General features: G+C 41.8%; 1 protein-coding gene across 1 annotated transcript in view; it reads right to left on the bottom strand.

Annotated features, from left to right (window-relative positions):
- The window catches only part of IGHMBP2 (immunoglobulin mu DNA binding protein 2), an 82,292-nt gene that overhangs the window by 19,214 nt on the left and 44,760 nt on the right, over positions 1-18,318 (bottom strand). Inside the window, exon 9 of the mRNA XM_081345982.1 lies at positions 5,426-5,608. Coding sequence (XP_081202108.1) covers positions 5,426-5,608 — 183 coding nt within the window. The remainder of the gene's footprint in view (positions 1-5,425; positions 5,609-18,318) is intronic.

The following is an 18,318-nucleotide window of genomic DNA, read 5'->3' as shown; positions in this document are numbered from 1 at the left end:
GTTGGAATTATTTATATTTTTCCTTAATACTGAAATGGCTATTAAAACTACAATTGTGCATGCTTCTTTGAACACAGTAAGGTACATTGTTGGGGGGGGCAGGTTGCCATTTAATAACACTGCTTGTAACCCCCTCTGTACAACTTGTAAAATTTGAGTAGTTTTGCCAAAGTCTTTTTACCTCCCATCTTGTATTTTCTTATAACCTGGTGATGATTAGAAAGAGGGGATCAGAATATTTCAGTTCAAGAGACTTTCATAGAGCTTAGCGAAGGCAGCAAAAATTTATGGAGCTTTCTTCTATCAGGAGCATCAGGCCCTACTTGTGACACGAACATCTTCCTTCTCAGTGGCGTAGCGTGGGTTGTCAGCACCCGGGGCAAGGCAAGTAATTTGCGCCCCCTAACCTGTGGATTTTAGCACTCGAGTCTCTTCCACTAGCTCAGGAATTCTGGGAGTTGAAGTCCATGAGTCATAAAAGAGCCAAGGTTGCCTACCCCTGAGTTAGGTTCAAGGCAAAAAAGGGTCTCTGGAGAAGAGGGAAAATGCTAGTTTAAAACTGAAACAAGGCAACTTTAAGGTGCCTCAGCTGTGATTTAGGATGAGACAAAGAGAGGACATGGCGTTGAAAATGGTTAATGGGGCATGTTTGTTCCACTCTTAGTGGACGTCAGGATAAACCCCACGAGAGAATGACCTTACAACAGATGTGAATAGGCTTGGACTACGTTTGTAGATTGAGTGCATACATCACATGGAGCGATGATGGGCTTCATCAAGATTTATGATCCCACAATTGGCTAGTTTTCTCCATCTTGTCCTAAACCCTGGATACCAACCACGGTTTATGGCTTAGCATGTGGCGTGGGGTTGACCCAACATGTTAGGCGACAAACAATGACTTCCAACTTACAATGCCTCAGCTTCCCAAGGTTATTCCAAAGCCGGAAAAGCCAACCAACCCACCCTGCAGCTTTGCCTGCTTAGGCTGAACCCCAGGAATTCATACTTAAAGTTGGGAACTTTAACTGAGTTTCCGAGTGAGGTACTATCATTCCTTCTCTTTGTACCTTTATCCACATCCATAACAATAAGAGAGTTGGAAGGGACCTTGGAGGTCTTCTAGTCCAACCCCCTGCTCAAGCAGGAGACCCTATACAATTTGAGTAGTCTCCTCTTAAAAACTTCCAGTGATGGAGCAGCCACGATTTCTGGTGGCAAGCTGTTCCACTGGTTAATTAATTGTCCTCACTGTCAGGAAGTTTCTCCTTAATTCCAGGATGTTTCTCTCCTTGATTAGTTTCCATCTATTGTTTCTTGTCCTGCCTTCTGGTGCTTTGGATGTATAAGTTCACACACACACACACACACCATTCTTTGCTGTCATGTCACCCCAATGATACGTTTGGTTTGCCATTAGGGTGCTGTGTGAATGTGGTCTTTAAATAAACCGCTGTTTATTAAATAAAACAGTTTTTTTTAAAAAAAACAAACAAACCCCCTTTAAATAAAAGGGAAAGTCTGTAGCTTGGGAGTTTGGAGAGAGAAATGTTTTGACACAGTTAATGTGTGTTTCTGTGACGTTCACGAAGCCCCGGTTGAATGACATGAAACGAATCCCAGTTTATGGCCAATTTGGGGAAGGCGGCATCTGAGCGCTCGTTTTCCCCGCACCGGGTCCGGTCAAATTCACACACTCTTGAGCCAATCGAACGCATCCTTGTCTTTTAATCCTGTTCGCGCTCCAGAAACTGAGATTGAAGACAGAAGAAGAGTTCAAGCTTTTAATGGGGGGGGGGGCGAGGGCTGCTTTTCTGCATTCCAGCAGGACAGGATTTATTTATTTATTTTTAATTTTTAAAAAAACGCCTTTTGCAGAACAGAGACAGCACGGGCGCGCCCACAAACACACACACACACGCACACGCACCCGACCACGTCCTCTCGCCCCCAAAGTCTGCATGCACGGTTGGATCGGCAACCTGCCAACGCAGCTTTCGTTCCAGAGCAGGGACCCCTGGAGAGACGCTGCAGTGATCCTCCCCCCGCGGGAAATCCACCCTCTTTCAAGCCCCGCCGCGCCCCCCCGCCTTTGGCAACCCCGGGAGCGCCTTGGGAGAGCCTCCGCAGCGGAGCCCCGGGCTTGCAGGAGGGCCGCGCTCTGTGCACGCTCAGGAGCCGCCTTCTCCTTTGCGGGGGGGGGAGGAGGGAGAGAAGGCTTCCGTCCAGCGCCGGAGCGAAGGCGGAGCGGCCCGAAGGAGGAGTCACGCTGTGTGGTTGTGTGTTTGTGTGTGTGTGTGTGTGTGTGTGTGTGGCGCGCCGTGGGGCGTCAGGCCCTTCCCGGCTGGGGCTCCGGTGCCTCCGCCCTGCCGGATCCCGGCGCTGTCGAGCGCGCCCCCCCCAGATGTTGCGCCCGGTGCGGCCGGCCCCCCCTGCACCCCCCACGCTACGCCACTGTTCCTTCTCTCAAAGCAGCAACTCATTTTTATAGCTGACAATTTTTTTCACAGACTTTAGAAAGTATTTCACTTCATTGGCCATCAATATTATGTCCTGAAATTATTTTCTTGGTGATTTAAAACTCTGATATAATTTCCTTTCCACACTATCTGGATGAAAATGTTCCCTGAATTGTATCTATTTTTGTTTTAAAAAACCAAACCTTTCCTTGTGTAGCCTACCTTTATATTTTAGGAGCTATAAAGTGAAATACATATGCCAATCCGTATTTGTACATCTGTAAATGATACATTGGTTCACGACAGAGAAAATTCACTGTTCCTAACAAATGAGGAAATAGATTGTTACAACATACAATGAAGTGCCATATTCCAAAACTTCTTCAATCTTGGTCTTTCTAAATATTGGGTGTAATTTATTATTTTCTTAACAAATAGACACATACACAAGCTACATGTTTTGGATTATAGTTACATTCGTAACTGGGGAAAAAAAATGCAAATATAGCGTCACAGTTTATCTTTGTTTCCTAGCTCTTTGAGTCTCTTATTCAGTTTCCATTTTTAAATTTTAAAAACTCTAGGATTGGATGTCCTCTGAAAATGTCTGATCACACAGCCATGAACCAATGTATCATTTTACTTCATTTAGCTGAGAAATACTGTAATCAGTCTAAGGATGCCCTCTATGTAGCCCTCATAGATTTGAGGGAAGCCTTTGACTCTATACCAGACATGTAAAACTCACATCACATGACGCCATGCAACGTATCAGGGCAATTTTGCCATTGCCGGCAATGAGGTGGGCGTGGCTTCCCCATGATGTGTGCGGCCTGCGGGCCGGCAGTTTGACACCCCTGCTCTATACCATGAGAAGAACTCTGAAGAAATTAGCTACCACAACACCTTCTTCTTAAACTAATAACGCTATTGCATCATGGCATTACTATTGAAGTTTAGGGCAATATTGCTGATGACTTAATTAAATGTGTCTCTACTTGCAAAGTGTTAAACAAGACTATATGCTTCCTCACTACTGTTCAATTTTTACATTAACAATAGTGTTAAGAGTTTGCTAAGTTAGAATTACATCCACCCTGTCTTGCCCACTACCCCATCTCTATTCTTCTTAATGGTGAAGATGAAGTCCTACTCTCTAAAGCAAATAGACCCTCAAAGACATCATAAAGCTCTCCAGAAAATGCCTCAAAATAAATTATTCTAAAACAAAGGTATTGGTATCCTCCGGGAAACACTTTAAAGCTCTAATTGGATGATTAGCAGCAAACTTATCAAGCAGGTTAAATCCTTTAAGTATCTAGATGTCTATTTTCAATCTTCTACTTGCAAGTCTATTCACGCAAGAAAGCTACTAGCAAGAATCCAAGAAGCATCTCTTGTAATCACTAAATTTGCAGATCTGGAAATAATGATCTTTCAGAAGCTATTAAACTATTTAAAATTAAAGTTCTGGGCATGATGTCATATGGTGCTCAGCTGTGTATCTATAAGCAGTCCTCTAGCTTAAAAGCAATTTAAGTCAAATTAAAAAAAATCTTATTAAAAGTCCCTGGTTCAATTTCTTATGCTGCAATTTGACTGGAACGTGGCTGCATTTCTCTTGGGGCTCAATTTTGTTGTGCAAGGATCTGGCTGAAGGAATCCTAGGGAGGAAATTGCTTTGTCCATCTCACCATGCTAGATAGGTTCTCTGCCACCCTAAGAAGGCATATTAGTGATAACACAATTGTCTCTCTTCTCTGGACTATCCATAGATATTTCTTCAATATTCTACATGTCCCTCATAGGAGACTATTACAACAGCCTAAGCATTACCTATTAGACCAAAATCTGGCAGATATTTAAGTTTTCCACGTGAAAGCCATAACTATTTTCAGACATGGGGGTAGAATCTGTTTCACATTTTCTAGTAAAATGTCAGCTGTATCCCCAATGATAATAGAACTTAATATTTCCTGGTTGCATTGCCACTGTGATCAGGAGACCATGAACCTTCTTTTGGTGACCCCTCTTCAGAAATCTGTAAGAAAGTTTCAAAATTGCTTTCAATAGCTAGAACTCTTAGAAACCATCTGGTTCCCCCATCACGTTATTAATTACTGGGTATTGTCTCAGGATTTTCTTGCAATTTTCAAAATTCTTTTATAATATGAATTGCACTGCTGTTCTTTTTTCTTGTGTTTGCTCTTGGACCACAAATAAACTTGGAATGCTTAAATTTTAGAAGTTAAGTGAGGTCCCAAAGGGGGGACCTCTCCTTCAAGGCATGCCTAGGGCCCAAACCCCGTATAGACATGAACCCTGGCATCTCTGTTGTTTTTCTTGTTGTACTTTAAGGGATGGTTTGACTCAAATGAATGAATGGATGGATGGATGGATGGATGGATGGATGGATGGATGGATGGATGAGTCATGAATATTACTGTAATGAATAAGCAAACTCCCCTGTCAACCAACAGCCAGACAGCATTGGGGTTAAAACTACTTCTCTTTTAAACAGGGCGATATCTCACTCCCTTCCCTTTCTAGGTAGAAGTTTTGTTTATTTTAGGATATCCCAAGTTGATCTCCAAAGAAGGAAAGAAGGAAGAGTCAAGGCAAAGAAGAGAAACAGGGAGCTAACATTCTCTTCTAAGTTTCAACAAAAGTTGGAATTTGCTGGAAAGGTTGTTAGCAAGCCTAACAGCATGACAGCTGGTGGGCCAACAAGCCTACAACGTGCCTTCAAGCTGTTGAACAAAACTTGCATGCTGTAACCTTCAGTGCAGAAATCAGCTATTTGCCAGTTGAAAATGGGGCAAAAGGCTATTTGCTTGAACAGCGCTAGAGGAAAAGATTTAGTGCAGTCAGGAGAAGTCTGCATTAGCTTTAAGTCTTAAAAGGCAGCATCGATATAACATTTGGGCAGGAAAAAAAAGAAAGCAAGTAAGCTATAGATCACTTACTTCAGTAAATGTTGTGCGACAGAACAGTGAGCTGAGAGGCGACCATCGTACATCTCAGCGGAAGCCCATTGCATTATGGCTTGGTGCATTCGGTACTGCACAGTGAGCATCTTCACAACACGGTCCCCGTATTTCTGAATCAGCCGTTCCATTAAGCTAAGAGAAAGGCCTTGTGCGGCAGCCCTGCACCAAGGGAGTAATTGAAACAAAATGAAAAGAAAAAGGCATTCAAAGACTGCAACAAAGGCCACACTGGTTGCTTTACTTCCATCTCTGCCTGTCATATTTAGAGGTTTTTTTTAAAAAAAAAGGGATGATTGCAACGTGTAACTGAATATCTGATTCACATCCCGATCTACACATAGGAATTTCTGAATATTCACTTGCATTTTTCTCCTTCCATAGTGTACAAGGGATCCAACGGCACAATTCACCAAGGGCTAAGGCAACGCAAGTGAAACGCCTCAAATGTTACCTAATATCACAGACTTCTAGATAGAGACTTATCACACAGCAGCTGCATTCTTGGCAACATATAAACCTTGGAACAGAAAACCTAATAAATGATTGGAAAGCATCAAGTAAAGTTTCATTTCTAAAGCAGTCCTGCCCCAAATGGTACCTGGATGTAGAAAATGTCAGTCAACTGTTAGTGATAAAAGAACAACAGATTATAGTGCTCACACCCACCTACACAAAAATTTTTCTTTTAAAAATGCGTTATCTATGGCCTTATAAGCCCAAATGCCATGGGCTTGTAGTGGGTCAATGAGAAGCGGAGCTTGACCATCCGTATTATGGAAATAGTTAGCTGTCATTTTCTTCTGCAAGGATGTTTCAATGTTTCGGTCAAAGCCAAGAGGCTCTGATATTCCTAGGTGGACTTCCGGTTAGCTAGGGATGTCAGACTGCCATCTAAAGAAAATTCCATCTCTGGATAGAATTCATTCATTCATTTATTTTTCAGGCAGCTCAACTCCAATTATTCTGGATCGCTTCACATGTAAAATAGTAAAAATCAAAATAAAACCCCAGCAGTAGTATCATGTGGAGGGAACAACAACCAACTCTCCTATACCCGTACAGAGGAAATAGACAACAGGGTCCCTCAGTCATCTAACTCAAGACCTGGAGAAGGACCTGTGGTTTTATTGCTCTTTTAAAGGGCAGTATGGGGGGAGAGCAGACTGAGCGCCTGTTATCCGTCCCAGCTTCTGCCAACCTAGCAGTTCGAAAGCATGTAAAAATGCAAGTAGAAAAATAGGAACCACTACGGTGGGAAGGTAACAGCGTTCCGTGCGCCTTTGGCGTCTAGCCATGCCGGCCACATGACCACGGAGATGTCCTTGGACAAACGCTGGCTCTTCAGCTTTGAAATGGAGATGAGCACCGGCCCCTAGTCGGAAATGACTAGCACGCATGTGCGGGGGAACCTTTACCTTTTTATGGGGGGAGAGAGAGCATACAAATTTGGGGGGGGGGGTGATGCTGTTCCAGAGGGCAAGTGCTAGGACACTGAAGGGCTGCCTCCTATTAGATTATACAGCTGGATTGGCTGGACGAGAGAGACAATTCTGCCAAATCTTACCCAGATAAATTGAAATCAGGAGACATAGGCCACTCCCAAATAACCTTTAAGGTTATTGGCCATGTAAAAGGCTTTAAAAGTGACCATCAGCACTTTGAATTGCGCCTAGAAGCCAAATGGTAACCGCTCCAGCTTACAGAGTCTGGGTATTTATATAGACATGGCATAGTCCTTTATTGCTGACCAGATTATAGGTAACGCTCAACCTATGACCACAATTGAGCCCAAAATTTCTGTTGCTGAGCAAGAAAATTATTAATTGCCCCATTGCTCGCCACAGTTATTAAGTGAATCACTGCAGCTGTTAAATGAATCTGGCTCCCCCATTGAGTTTGCTTGTCAGAAGGTTGCAAAAGGTGATCACAAGACCCTGGGACATTGCAACTATCAAAAATGTGAACCAGCTGCCAAGCACATGAATTTTGATCATGCAGCCATGAGGATGCTGCAATAGTCGTAAGTGTGAACAATGGTCATATGTCAGTTTTTTCAGTGCTGCTGTAACTTTGAAGAATCACTAAGTGAGCAGTTGTAAGTCAAGGACTACCTGTACTGCATTTGCTGTGGATTTTAAAGGCAACTCCATGTACAGTGGATTGAAATAATTCATTTGCAAAGTGATCAGGGAACGAGAGACCATATGAATGATCTCAAAGTCCATCAAAGGCCACAACTGGTGCATAAAATGAACTTGTTCAAAGCCCGCCTGACCAAAGCTGCCTCTTCATGTTTCAGCAGAAGCTGTAAATCCAAAAGGACTCCCAGATTGCACACTAGATCCAAACCAAGTAGAGTAACCCTTTTTGTAGCCAAAGAGGTTCAAACACCCAAAGTCATTCTGTCTTCCTAGAGTTGAATCTGAGCTTATCCTTCCCTATTCAAATCTTCATAGCCTTTAGCTACTGGGACATGACTTTAATGGCATTGCTTCATGCTGGCCTGGCCTAAGATATGCAATTAAATATTATCAGCACACTGATGGATGATTTGATTCAGCAGTTTCATGTATACATTAAATTCGGGAGGGGGGGAAATAGAGCATTGACACCTCAAAGGGCACTGGTGCTCAGGAGCATTGGACTCGACCATTCTCCCTAGTCCAACAGGGGCTAGGACCAGCAGAGAAAAGAGAACTGCTGTAATACCATGTCTCCCATATTCTGCAATCGGACCAGACAAATTTTCCAAGAGACCACCAAGGACCAGAATGGGGCATCTGCCCCACTCCGTCTCTGCCTCTCTCAAGTGTAATCATTACAATCTTCAGAAAGGTTTTCCTCCAGGCCCTCTGCAAGTACAATCCAATCACCAAGAAATTAGCTGGTTATTTTTAAGCACAGCAAACCCTTTTCAGTACCGCTAAGGTTTCGGTCCAAAAAATGCTAAAGGAAGAGTCTATATAATGATGCAGAGGAGAAAGGATGCAAAAGAGAAAGGAAAATTGCCGATACCTGTGCCATTCCAGTATGTTCAACACTGCTCACAAAACTGTTAGATGAAATACGAAGCAAGCCCAGAGCTGTCTCACAGTTAAAACCTTTTTGCTTTAATGCCAGGTAATAAATGATGTAAAGTATTCATTTTAATGGAACCTCATAAAAATGAAGAGAGAACCAATAAAGCTCACCATGTGTCTGAAATATAACTTTTATATACAATAAGACTGTCCAACTGTGCCCAAGGCATTGAGCAATACACTGTGGGGACATATAACACTTCATAAAGTGAATTCATTACGAAGAGATTTTTCCCCTTTTAAATAATTTACCCTTGATCATAGTCAAGACCTGTTCATATTAAAAAACTGGGGAGAAGAAAATATTTTTTGATGTATTCTTTGTTCTCTTGGAATGTCCAGCATTTAAAGAATATGAACTCATGGTAGGAATCACGTATATGTACAAAGAGATGTATTTCTTAGGGATGGTTGTGTGATAATATGGATTTTGAATTCAGAAGGTTTGATGTTCAGTAGACCTCATTTGTGGGAGTTTTTCAAAGCTTTTTAAAATTATTTCCAAATTTTATGCAAAGCACTGTTCACGAGCAGTTAGCTAAGTTTTCTGTTAAACTGTCCCCCATTGCCTTTAGATGATAAAAAGACAGCATTAGTTATTGATTAAACATGTACAAATAAACAAATCTGGAGCAAGCCACACAGGCAATTGCCTCTCCATTCTGTGTGAGTAGTATTTTTCCAATAAGTCCATTTTTAATCAGCTTTAAAAAGCCTGGAGTCAAACTTAATGAAACAGAAGGCATAGAGTTAAGCACTAAACTTTAAAAGAATTACCTTGAGGTAAGATGAGCTGCCTATAAATTTTATAAATAAATAATGAAAAATAAACAAACAAATAAATTAAAAAAAACATGGATTACAATGACAGAGTTTACATGACACACTGGGCCAAAATAAAATTATAACAGTTGGCATTGATGGTTTAACCTAAAATGTGTTATTTGAGTTAGGGTTAGGATTTAACCTTTAAGCCTCAAGCTTTTTTTTTTCCCTTCAGTCTAATCCATGATTACTTCCAGATACTCTAAACAGAAGGTAACTAAACAGATCGAAATATTCTCAATCTCACTAACAGGTAACAGAAATTTGAACTCTTTTATGACAACCTGGAGCATTGTACAATCTTACTGATAACTATCATCCTAGGAGTAGCATCTAAAAACTCTGTCTTGGATTTTGTTATATACCAATGATGGCGAACCTTTTAGAGACCGAGTGCCCAAACTACGACCCAAAACCCACTTATGTATCATCGGGTGCCCGGTGGGTGTGGTGCATTGGGTGGGTGTGGCCAATTGGGTGGGCATGGCCCATTGGGTGGGTGTGGCTGTGGTGGTAACAGCAGACTGTGTGGGACTAAAAAGTTCAATCAATTAATTCCAACTTTGCGACATCTTTTTCTTTCCCGCGACAAGTTGAAATTGATTGATTGATTGAACCTTTTTTTTTGCACACGGTGGCAGAGGCCTAAAGTGAAAAGGTTTTATAAAAGCCAGCTGAAGCCCTAGGACTGGGGCAACGGTGCGCATGCCCACAGAGAGGGCTCTGCATGCCACCTGTGGCACGACTACCATAGGTTCGCTACCATGGACTTAGGGTTCGGGTTAGGTCACCATGAACTCGGAGAGCAAAATGGACATTGCTAACAAATTTGGAGTGCTTGGGTATGGTTAGAAAGGCACTTACTTTTCTAAGCTGCCCTATCTATGTTTCCTGGTAAAATACATGGGAAAATCCCATAGGAGGAAAATCCCACTTAGGGTTAGGGTTAGGTCACCATGAACTCAGAGAGGAAAATGGACTTTGCCATTTTTTTCTTTTGCACATGGTGGCAGAGGCCAAAAGCAAAAAGGTTTTATAAAACCCAGCTGAAGACCTAGGACTGGGGCAACGGCGCGCGTGTCAACAAAGAGGGCTCTGTGTGCCATAGGTTCGCCACCACGGTTATATACAATAGTTGATATTATACTTTTTTCATATTTCTATACTATCCTTTAATTCAAAAGTTCCTGCAGCTTTTGAAAATAATAAGATTGGAAGAAAAGAAATACTGCCAGAAGTACCACAAATGTAGAAGGGAGAAAGAGAGGAATAATTGAAGTTACTTTGACTTTTCTGTAGAGCTGGTTTTGAATTATTGATAAGCATTAGCACTAAGTGTTATTAATGCTGAAACCACATGTAAGGAATTGGGGCACGGAAGAGGGATAAAAGGGTAAGACAGATGTCCTTCAATATTAATTAGCAAGTCCAACGGGTAAAATCAATTCCCAATTTTCAGCACCACTGAAGCAATGGATGTGCAAATGCTTCGGAAACAAATGTGTCTCTCGGCTTCCAAGTACTGTAATGCTGCAGCTAAGAACAAAAGCCCAGAAGAGGTACCATTTCAATGGCATTATGATGAGAAAACTTCCTTGCTGGTATGTCATGATTCGAATACTAAACCATCAGAGCTTTTCTAATCTGCCCCCCCCCGAAATATTATTTTGCAGCTTGCTTGAAAACTTCATGATTGTAACATTGTTGCAGATGATCATTAATATGTTCATATTAACATTTCACACATAAAGAACATGGAATTAACTGTGAAGGATCACTTTTCCCCTTGAACTAGACTTAATAGACTGGGGTTAGATCAGCTAAACAAGAAAAAAAAGCATGAGAGAAAATGGATAAGAAAGAAACTTACGGAATTAAAAACCTTGCTCTTTCTTTTGATTTATAGTGATAAGACGCTGTAGGGAGATGGAGTTGATATCCCATATACCAGGGGTGGGCAACTATGGCCCCATTATGACCTGTGAACTTCAACTCCCAGAATTCCTGAATTCAGCTAGGAACATATGCAGAAAAAAAATAGATTGGTTGCTTTGAGAGAGGGGGAGCATGCGATGTTCAAATGAAAACAACAGAAACTTCCCTCAGGTTTTCTCACTCCAAATGGAAAAGTTGGGCCTGATGAAACAGAAACATTTGATGCAAAGCTTGGAGAAGGGGAGGCTCATATACCCCTTCCCAAATTTAGCTTTCCTATCAGCAGGCTTGGAATTCCATACACCTTCCCTCTCTGAAACAACATGTGTTTTATTGCAAAAGCTTACACATCCTAGCATATTTCTAATTGGCTATGACGAAACTCTCCGAATAATTCTCCCTGCATGATTTATAAATCAGCATTTCTTTTCTTCTGCCAAATACATTCAGTAGCCTGACTCACAATATTATATCTTCTCTCCCCTGAGCCCCGAATCCATAACTTTACAAGTGCACAGATGTTCAGAAAGGAAATACCTTGGCCTGCCTTCTCCTCTGCCCTGAAGTCCCCAGAAAACTATAGAATAAAGACCTTCAATAAGGTAAAAATAGGGCATTTCATACTTCTTCCTCGCTTTTCCTAGCTAAAGAATCAATCTTGACCATTTAGAGGTTTTTAAAAGATAAAAGGATGTAAGACATCCTTTGTGCTGGGATCATACTGGAAGATTGATGCTGGATAAGCATTGGGCTGATCACACTATGCAAATTTATTTTGTAATGTTAATCTGTCATGCAAGTAAATATATATATAAGGTCGTCAAACCTTATAATTTGTTGCTCAATTAATTAATTGGGTAATAAACCCCATTCGATTCAGAAACTATTATCAACCCAAAGATACTAAAGAGCCCTTGCTAATTACTACTAATTTCAAATCATCACAATTAAATGGGGGAAGGGGGAGGGGAAGGGTCCCAATGTTTATAGTGTACCAGAGTAATTGGTGACAACAAGCATTTTAGAATATTACTTCTGTTAGCAAATGATGTAACATAACTAATTACAAACATACTTGTAAGCCGCCCTGAGTCTTCGGAGAAGGGCGGGATATAAATGGAAATTAAAAAAAAATTAGTATATTTTGCATTAATGCTTCCTTCTATCTCACTGAAATAACTTCCCAGCTTATCCAAAATATTCCTTTCCAATTTTATACTTGCAAAAGGTTTCATACAACTGCCAACTCCACTAAACAACTATATTTACTTGGTAGTAAGAAGGGGGATTGGATTTATACCAGAATAGGAGAGACAGGAAGAAAGCAGCCAATCTCTGCAGTTAGCCTAAAAATTAGACCTTGCTTTGTCCCTCTGGAGAACTTCATCCTTGTTCTGCCAAAATGAGGTCTGTCTCTTTTTTTTCCTTCCCAGTAAGGCTCACCTCTCAATCCATCTTCATTGTGGATTTTTCTTGGGTTTTTTTTTGGCTCTTTCTCCTGGAAGGGAGTACGGTGCACAGTGTGTGTGGAAACCACAACACAGCAGGGTGCCTAACTCCAGAGTGTTCCCTCAAGGAAATCCAGATAAGTGTACTTTCTTGGAATTCCTAGAGGATGGGCATAATTCGGTGTACTTTCAAGTAACAAAGGCAAGGTTTTTCTATATAACCACTTCCAACAACTGACTCAGCATGTTCTGCTCTAGAAACTTCATCTCTGATTCAACAACTGTCTCATTCTTTCTTCCCAGAATAATAGAATAACAGAGTTGGAAGGGCCTTGGAAGTTTTGTGGTCCAACCCCCTGCTTAAGCAGGAACCCTATAACATTTTAGACCAATGGTTGTCCAATCTCTTCTTAAAAATCTCCAGTGTTGGAGCACCCAAAAGCTCTGAAGGCAAGTCGTTCCACTGATTAAATTTCTCCTCAGTTCTAGGTTGCTTCTCCCCTTGATTAGTTTCCATCCATTGTGTCTTATCCTGCCTCCAGGCGTCTTGGAGAATAGATTGATCCCCTTTCCCTTGTCAGATTTCTAACACTAGAATACTGATATCTGAAGCTCAAGATCATTTTACAAACAAGGTACCTTATTTTACAGGCAATTCATTTTAGTTGTTCATTATGAAATCAATTAATGTATTTCTATTTTTTTCCTAGTAAAAGGTAAAGGTTCCCCCGCACATGCGTGCTAGTCGTTTCCGACTCTAGGGGCTGGTGCTCATCTCCGTTTCAAAGCCGAAGAGCCAGTGCTTGTCCGAGGACATCTCCGTGGTAGTAAGTATATATAAACCCTCACACACATACCAATCTGTGATATGCACAGAATCAGAAGGATAGTAAGAGGAATCCCCAGAGCTGTTTTCAGCTAGTGCTGTCAAAATGAATAAGATAAGGAAGATGGTTCTGATATAGATTTTGCTATCAGGTTTTTTTCCTGACCACCTCCCCTTGGGAGAAAATTCTCTTAAATTCAAGGCATCTTCGTTTCAGATAAATATGGTACATGATTACCATTACCATTGAAGTACAGATTGCAAAAGGTAAAAGGTAAAGGTTCCCCCGCACATGCGTGCTAGTCGTTTCCGACTCTAGGGGCTGGTGCTCATCTCCGTTTCAAAGCCGAAGAGCCAGTGCTTGTCCGAGGACATCTCCGTGGTAGTAAGTATATATAAACCCTCACACACATACCAATCTGTGATATGCACAGAATCAGAAGGATAGTAAGAGGAATCCCCAGAGCTGTTTTCAGCTAGTGCTGTCAAAATGAATAAGATAAGGAAGATGGTTCTGATATAGATTTTGCTATCAGGTTTTTTTCCTGACCACCTCCCCTTGGGAGAAAATTCTCTTAAATTCAAGGCATCTTCGTTTCAGATAAATATGGTACATGATTACCATTACCATTGAAGTACAGATTGCAAAAAAACCCCACCATATTAAAACAACTTATTATATGCTTCAAATGATTTGATAAGCACATTTTATGGGTGTTAAAAGTGCATTCGGTGAAGCAAATCTAACACGTTTACAATTTTAACGCATTAGGATCACACTGTGAATCAGCATATCAAGTCACTGCAAAACCTTATACACTATACCACAACAAACAGAAATATTGTCCCCACCAAAAACATCTTGCCTCCATTGTTGCTGAAAGGGTCTTACAGTCCTGTCACCCAAATTGAAATTTTGATAGTTTGGTCTCATAAGGCTAATGCAGTAATCTTGGAGCTGAGGTACCTACAGAATAAGCCCCTAACATCCCTATAAATGGGATGTACAGAAAAAAATGAACCCTGGTTTGTATATTTCCTGTTCTATGCAGGCAAAAACTGTTCATTATAAGAAAATTTCCTACACTTGTCTTTCAAGACAGCAATTGGTAAAATACTAGAGTCTAGACCAGGGGTCAGCAACCTGAAACAGTGAAAGAGCCACTTTGAACCGGTTCCCTCACAAAAGGAAAAACTGGGAGCCGCAAAAAATATGTGTGCATGCGCATACATGCGCGCATGTGCAGAACAGGGTTTGACTGAAGAGTGGAGCCAAGGCGAGATATGCACCTGCCCTGCATATTTGAATTGATTGGTTGAACTTTTTTAATCCCACCTTTTTTTTTGGACTGCACATGGCAGAGGACTGGGAGCCGCAGGAGACGGCTGAAAGAGCCGCATGCGGCTCTGGAGCCACGGGTTGCAGACCTGTGGTCTAGACCATAGCAATCATAGCAATCTATATTTATACATTTCAAGCTGTCTTCAATTATTCGGCTGACTAAAACTGAAGAGCTGAGCACCTAACTAGACCTCTAGAGGGACATAAAAGTTTGAGCTTCCTACGTTTCTATATTATTTTTTGCTTTAGCTTGACTTGGGCTTAGGCAGGGTCCTAAGGCCAGTGTATCATTCTCCAATTAACTACACTAGTTCAACTTAAGCAGAACGGATCTCTTCTATCCAACCTTCTGAGACAGAAGACTGTTTTCAGTCAATAGTTCAGTGTATTAAATTACATCACTTTCAGTTTTATTTATACCAACTTCCAACCAAAGAATATTTAAGAAAAATTGTTTTTCTGCAAGATATTTCTCAAACTTTAGATTATAGCAGACATGTCAAACACAAGGCCCGGGGGCCAGATGCGGCCCGCGAAGTGGTTTCATGTGGCCCGCGAAGCCATCCTGGAAACAGTAAGGGAACGGCCCCTGCTGTCTTGGCCCCAGCCCAGGCTGGCCAGGAGCCAATGTACAATTTCGTGGTGGTCATCTATGCTGAAATACATTCAGTCTTAGCTCCACAAGGCCATCTGGAAACAGTGAGGGACTGGCCCGTGCATGCTGGGGAGGTATCACCCTTTGTGAGGAATGAAGAAATGCACCATCGCCTGGAAGTGGCCAGCATATGGCCCTGCCTACTTCAGGCAGGCTAGGGGTTGGGCAGCGTTGTGCTTCTCTTCAGATTCATGCCACCCGGCTCAGCCTCTCGGCACTGTGTGGAGAGTGCCCTGCTACCTGCCAAAACCGGGCAGGCTAGGGGCTGGGCAGCATTGCGCAGGTAACATCGACTCTCACGCTGCTCATGGCATCCCCTCCCATAGAGCCCACCAAGCCGGATATGTGAAGTAGGCGAGGGCCATGTGCTGGCCATTTCCAGGCAATGGTGCATTTCTTCATTCCTCACAGATGACACTTCCCCAGCTGTGTTTCTTGCCTGTTTTTCTCCCTCCCCCATCTCAAATATTTTCCCACCACTCTGTTCTTTCAAAGGAAGGAAGGAGAGGGAAGGTCTGAGGGAAGTCCTACCTTAGTCCTGCCCAGCTGCCCTTTCACCATTCCCTTGCCCCCTCCTCCTGGCCTATGCTGGGGGGTCTCCCTATTGCTAACGAAGCTTTGGATACAAAGCCAGGTCTCCTCACATGGAGAGGGAATGGGCCTCCCTCTTGATTTTGCCCTCGTACCCATCATGAGCAACCTGGCTAAGGAGAGCAAGCACAGCAGCAGCCTTGAGGAGGAGGTAAATGCAGGTGGGCACCCCCTTGGGGAAGTGGGGCTGGGCTTATGCCGTGGGTGCTTGAGGGCTGGGCTAGGCATTTGACCTCCACACCACTGTCCAGCCCCCCCAATGGCCTGAGAGGAACAGTGAGACTCCTCCGGTGGACCATGCCTTGGCACTTCCCTGGTCCCATCTCCTTCTGCCAGAGGCCCTCAGATCTATCCCACTCCTGCCCAGGCCCCCATAGGCACCCTTGACACAAATGATGATGAGCTGGCCATGCCCACCCAGTAGGCCATACGCACTCCAGCCACACCCACCCAGTAGTCCACGCCCACCCTGGCCACACCCATCTCGCCCCCCCAAGGGTAACCACAATGCTGATGTGGCCCTCAATGAAATTGAGTTTGACACCCCTGGATTATAGGGATGGTATCAATTAGATATTTTTAAAGATTACATCTGAGCATCATATTGGAACTTGCACTTGAGCTTTATGGCAATAAATAACTTAATTGTTACTGTAATATAAGATACTCCCTGAGATTTCTCTGTGAACTGAATAAATGCTGTCAAATGCTGTTGGGATAGACTCTTGGCAACCACATGGATTTTTCCCCAGGACAATCTGTCTCCAAATTAGTCGTTCAGGTCTTCCAACAGGGTACTTAATTGTTGGTGTATCTTAAGCCTTCCACCTTGCTGCTGGTCATCTTCTTTTTCTCTTTCCTTCTATCTTTCCCAGCACTACGGACTTTTCAAGATAACTAGGTCTTTCTATAATGCACCCAAAATATGATAATTTGAGCCAGCATTGACTCCTGGCAACTCCTTGCACAAGTTCCTGCAGTTTTCTTGACGAAGATTTTGGAAGTGGTTTATCATTGCCTCCTTCCTAGAGCTAAAAGGGAAAATGGCCCAAGGTAATCCAGCTGGCTTCGTTTGTGAAGGTGGGACTAGAACTCACAGTCTCCTAGTTTCTAGCCTGATGCTTTAACCACTATACCATATTGGCTCAATAAAGGGCGTACTGAGCAAAAATCTATGTACAAGACTTTAATCTCATTGCTATACTTTTGTTCTATTTTTAATTTGTATTCCAATTTTTCTTCTGCTATCTTGCTTTTTTAATCTTTATCATACACCATCATCTAGTAACTGAACAAAAGGTAACATTCTTTTTACCAATGACTTCATTTATCTTAAGTTCACAAATTTGTTACAAAATTTAACTGTGTCTAATATTTTCATTTCTATTACTGAGGTTATTCCACCAAGCTTTCAATAACTACTTTTATTTTTGTTGCCATAACTTTAAATGAGATTATAGATAATGAATTTTCCTTCTTAGAAGCTGGGCTCTTTTCTTGTACATCAAATAAATTTTCTCCTTTGATAAATCATCTTCGTTTAAAAAACAAACTTAATTTACCAACACACATACTTCTTAAATATCTTTTATCTCCCACTGCTGTATTATCATCAAAATCTAGCCAATGTATGCTATCTATATATTTATAAAGGTCCAAATTAATGTTATTCTCTTATTTGTACTTTTAACAAGGTAACAAGAACAATACAGAAAAATGTGAAGCATATTGCCTTTTGGGCAATTTGTTTTTTATAATTTATTATGCCTATAGCTTTATTTTCATATAGATCTCCAAATGCCTAGATGAAAAATGACACTGTAGATAATTATACATTTGCAACTGCATGCAATATACTTTCTGCATTTACATCTGTAATCAAACTGATACAGGTGTGGGTCAACTCAAGATCAACATCAGAGGTAAATTTGGACTCAACAGGCTCCTGAATGCCATGTTGGATTTGAAAAATTGTGGTTGAAACCTTGGCTCAATCATGAAGCTGACTGGATAGCTTGGGAAGAGTACATAACACTTTGATTTACCTGAAGGGATCATCATGTAATTAAAATATCCTTTGAGGTTCACTTAGTAAAAGAGTGTCATTTTTCATCTAGGCATTTATTTATTATTTATTAATTCGGTTTATATACCGCCCTACTCCCAA

This window comes from Vipera berus (assembly GCF_964194415.1).
Source record: "Vipera berus genome assembly, chromosome: 1".
Lineage (NCBI taxonomy): Eukaryota > Metazoa > Chordata > Lepidosauria > Squamata > Viperidae > Vipera > Vipera berus.
The sequence above is the reverse complement of the archived record's forward strand: the minus strand, read 5'-3'. Positions and strand labels throughout refer to the sequence as shown.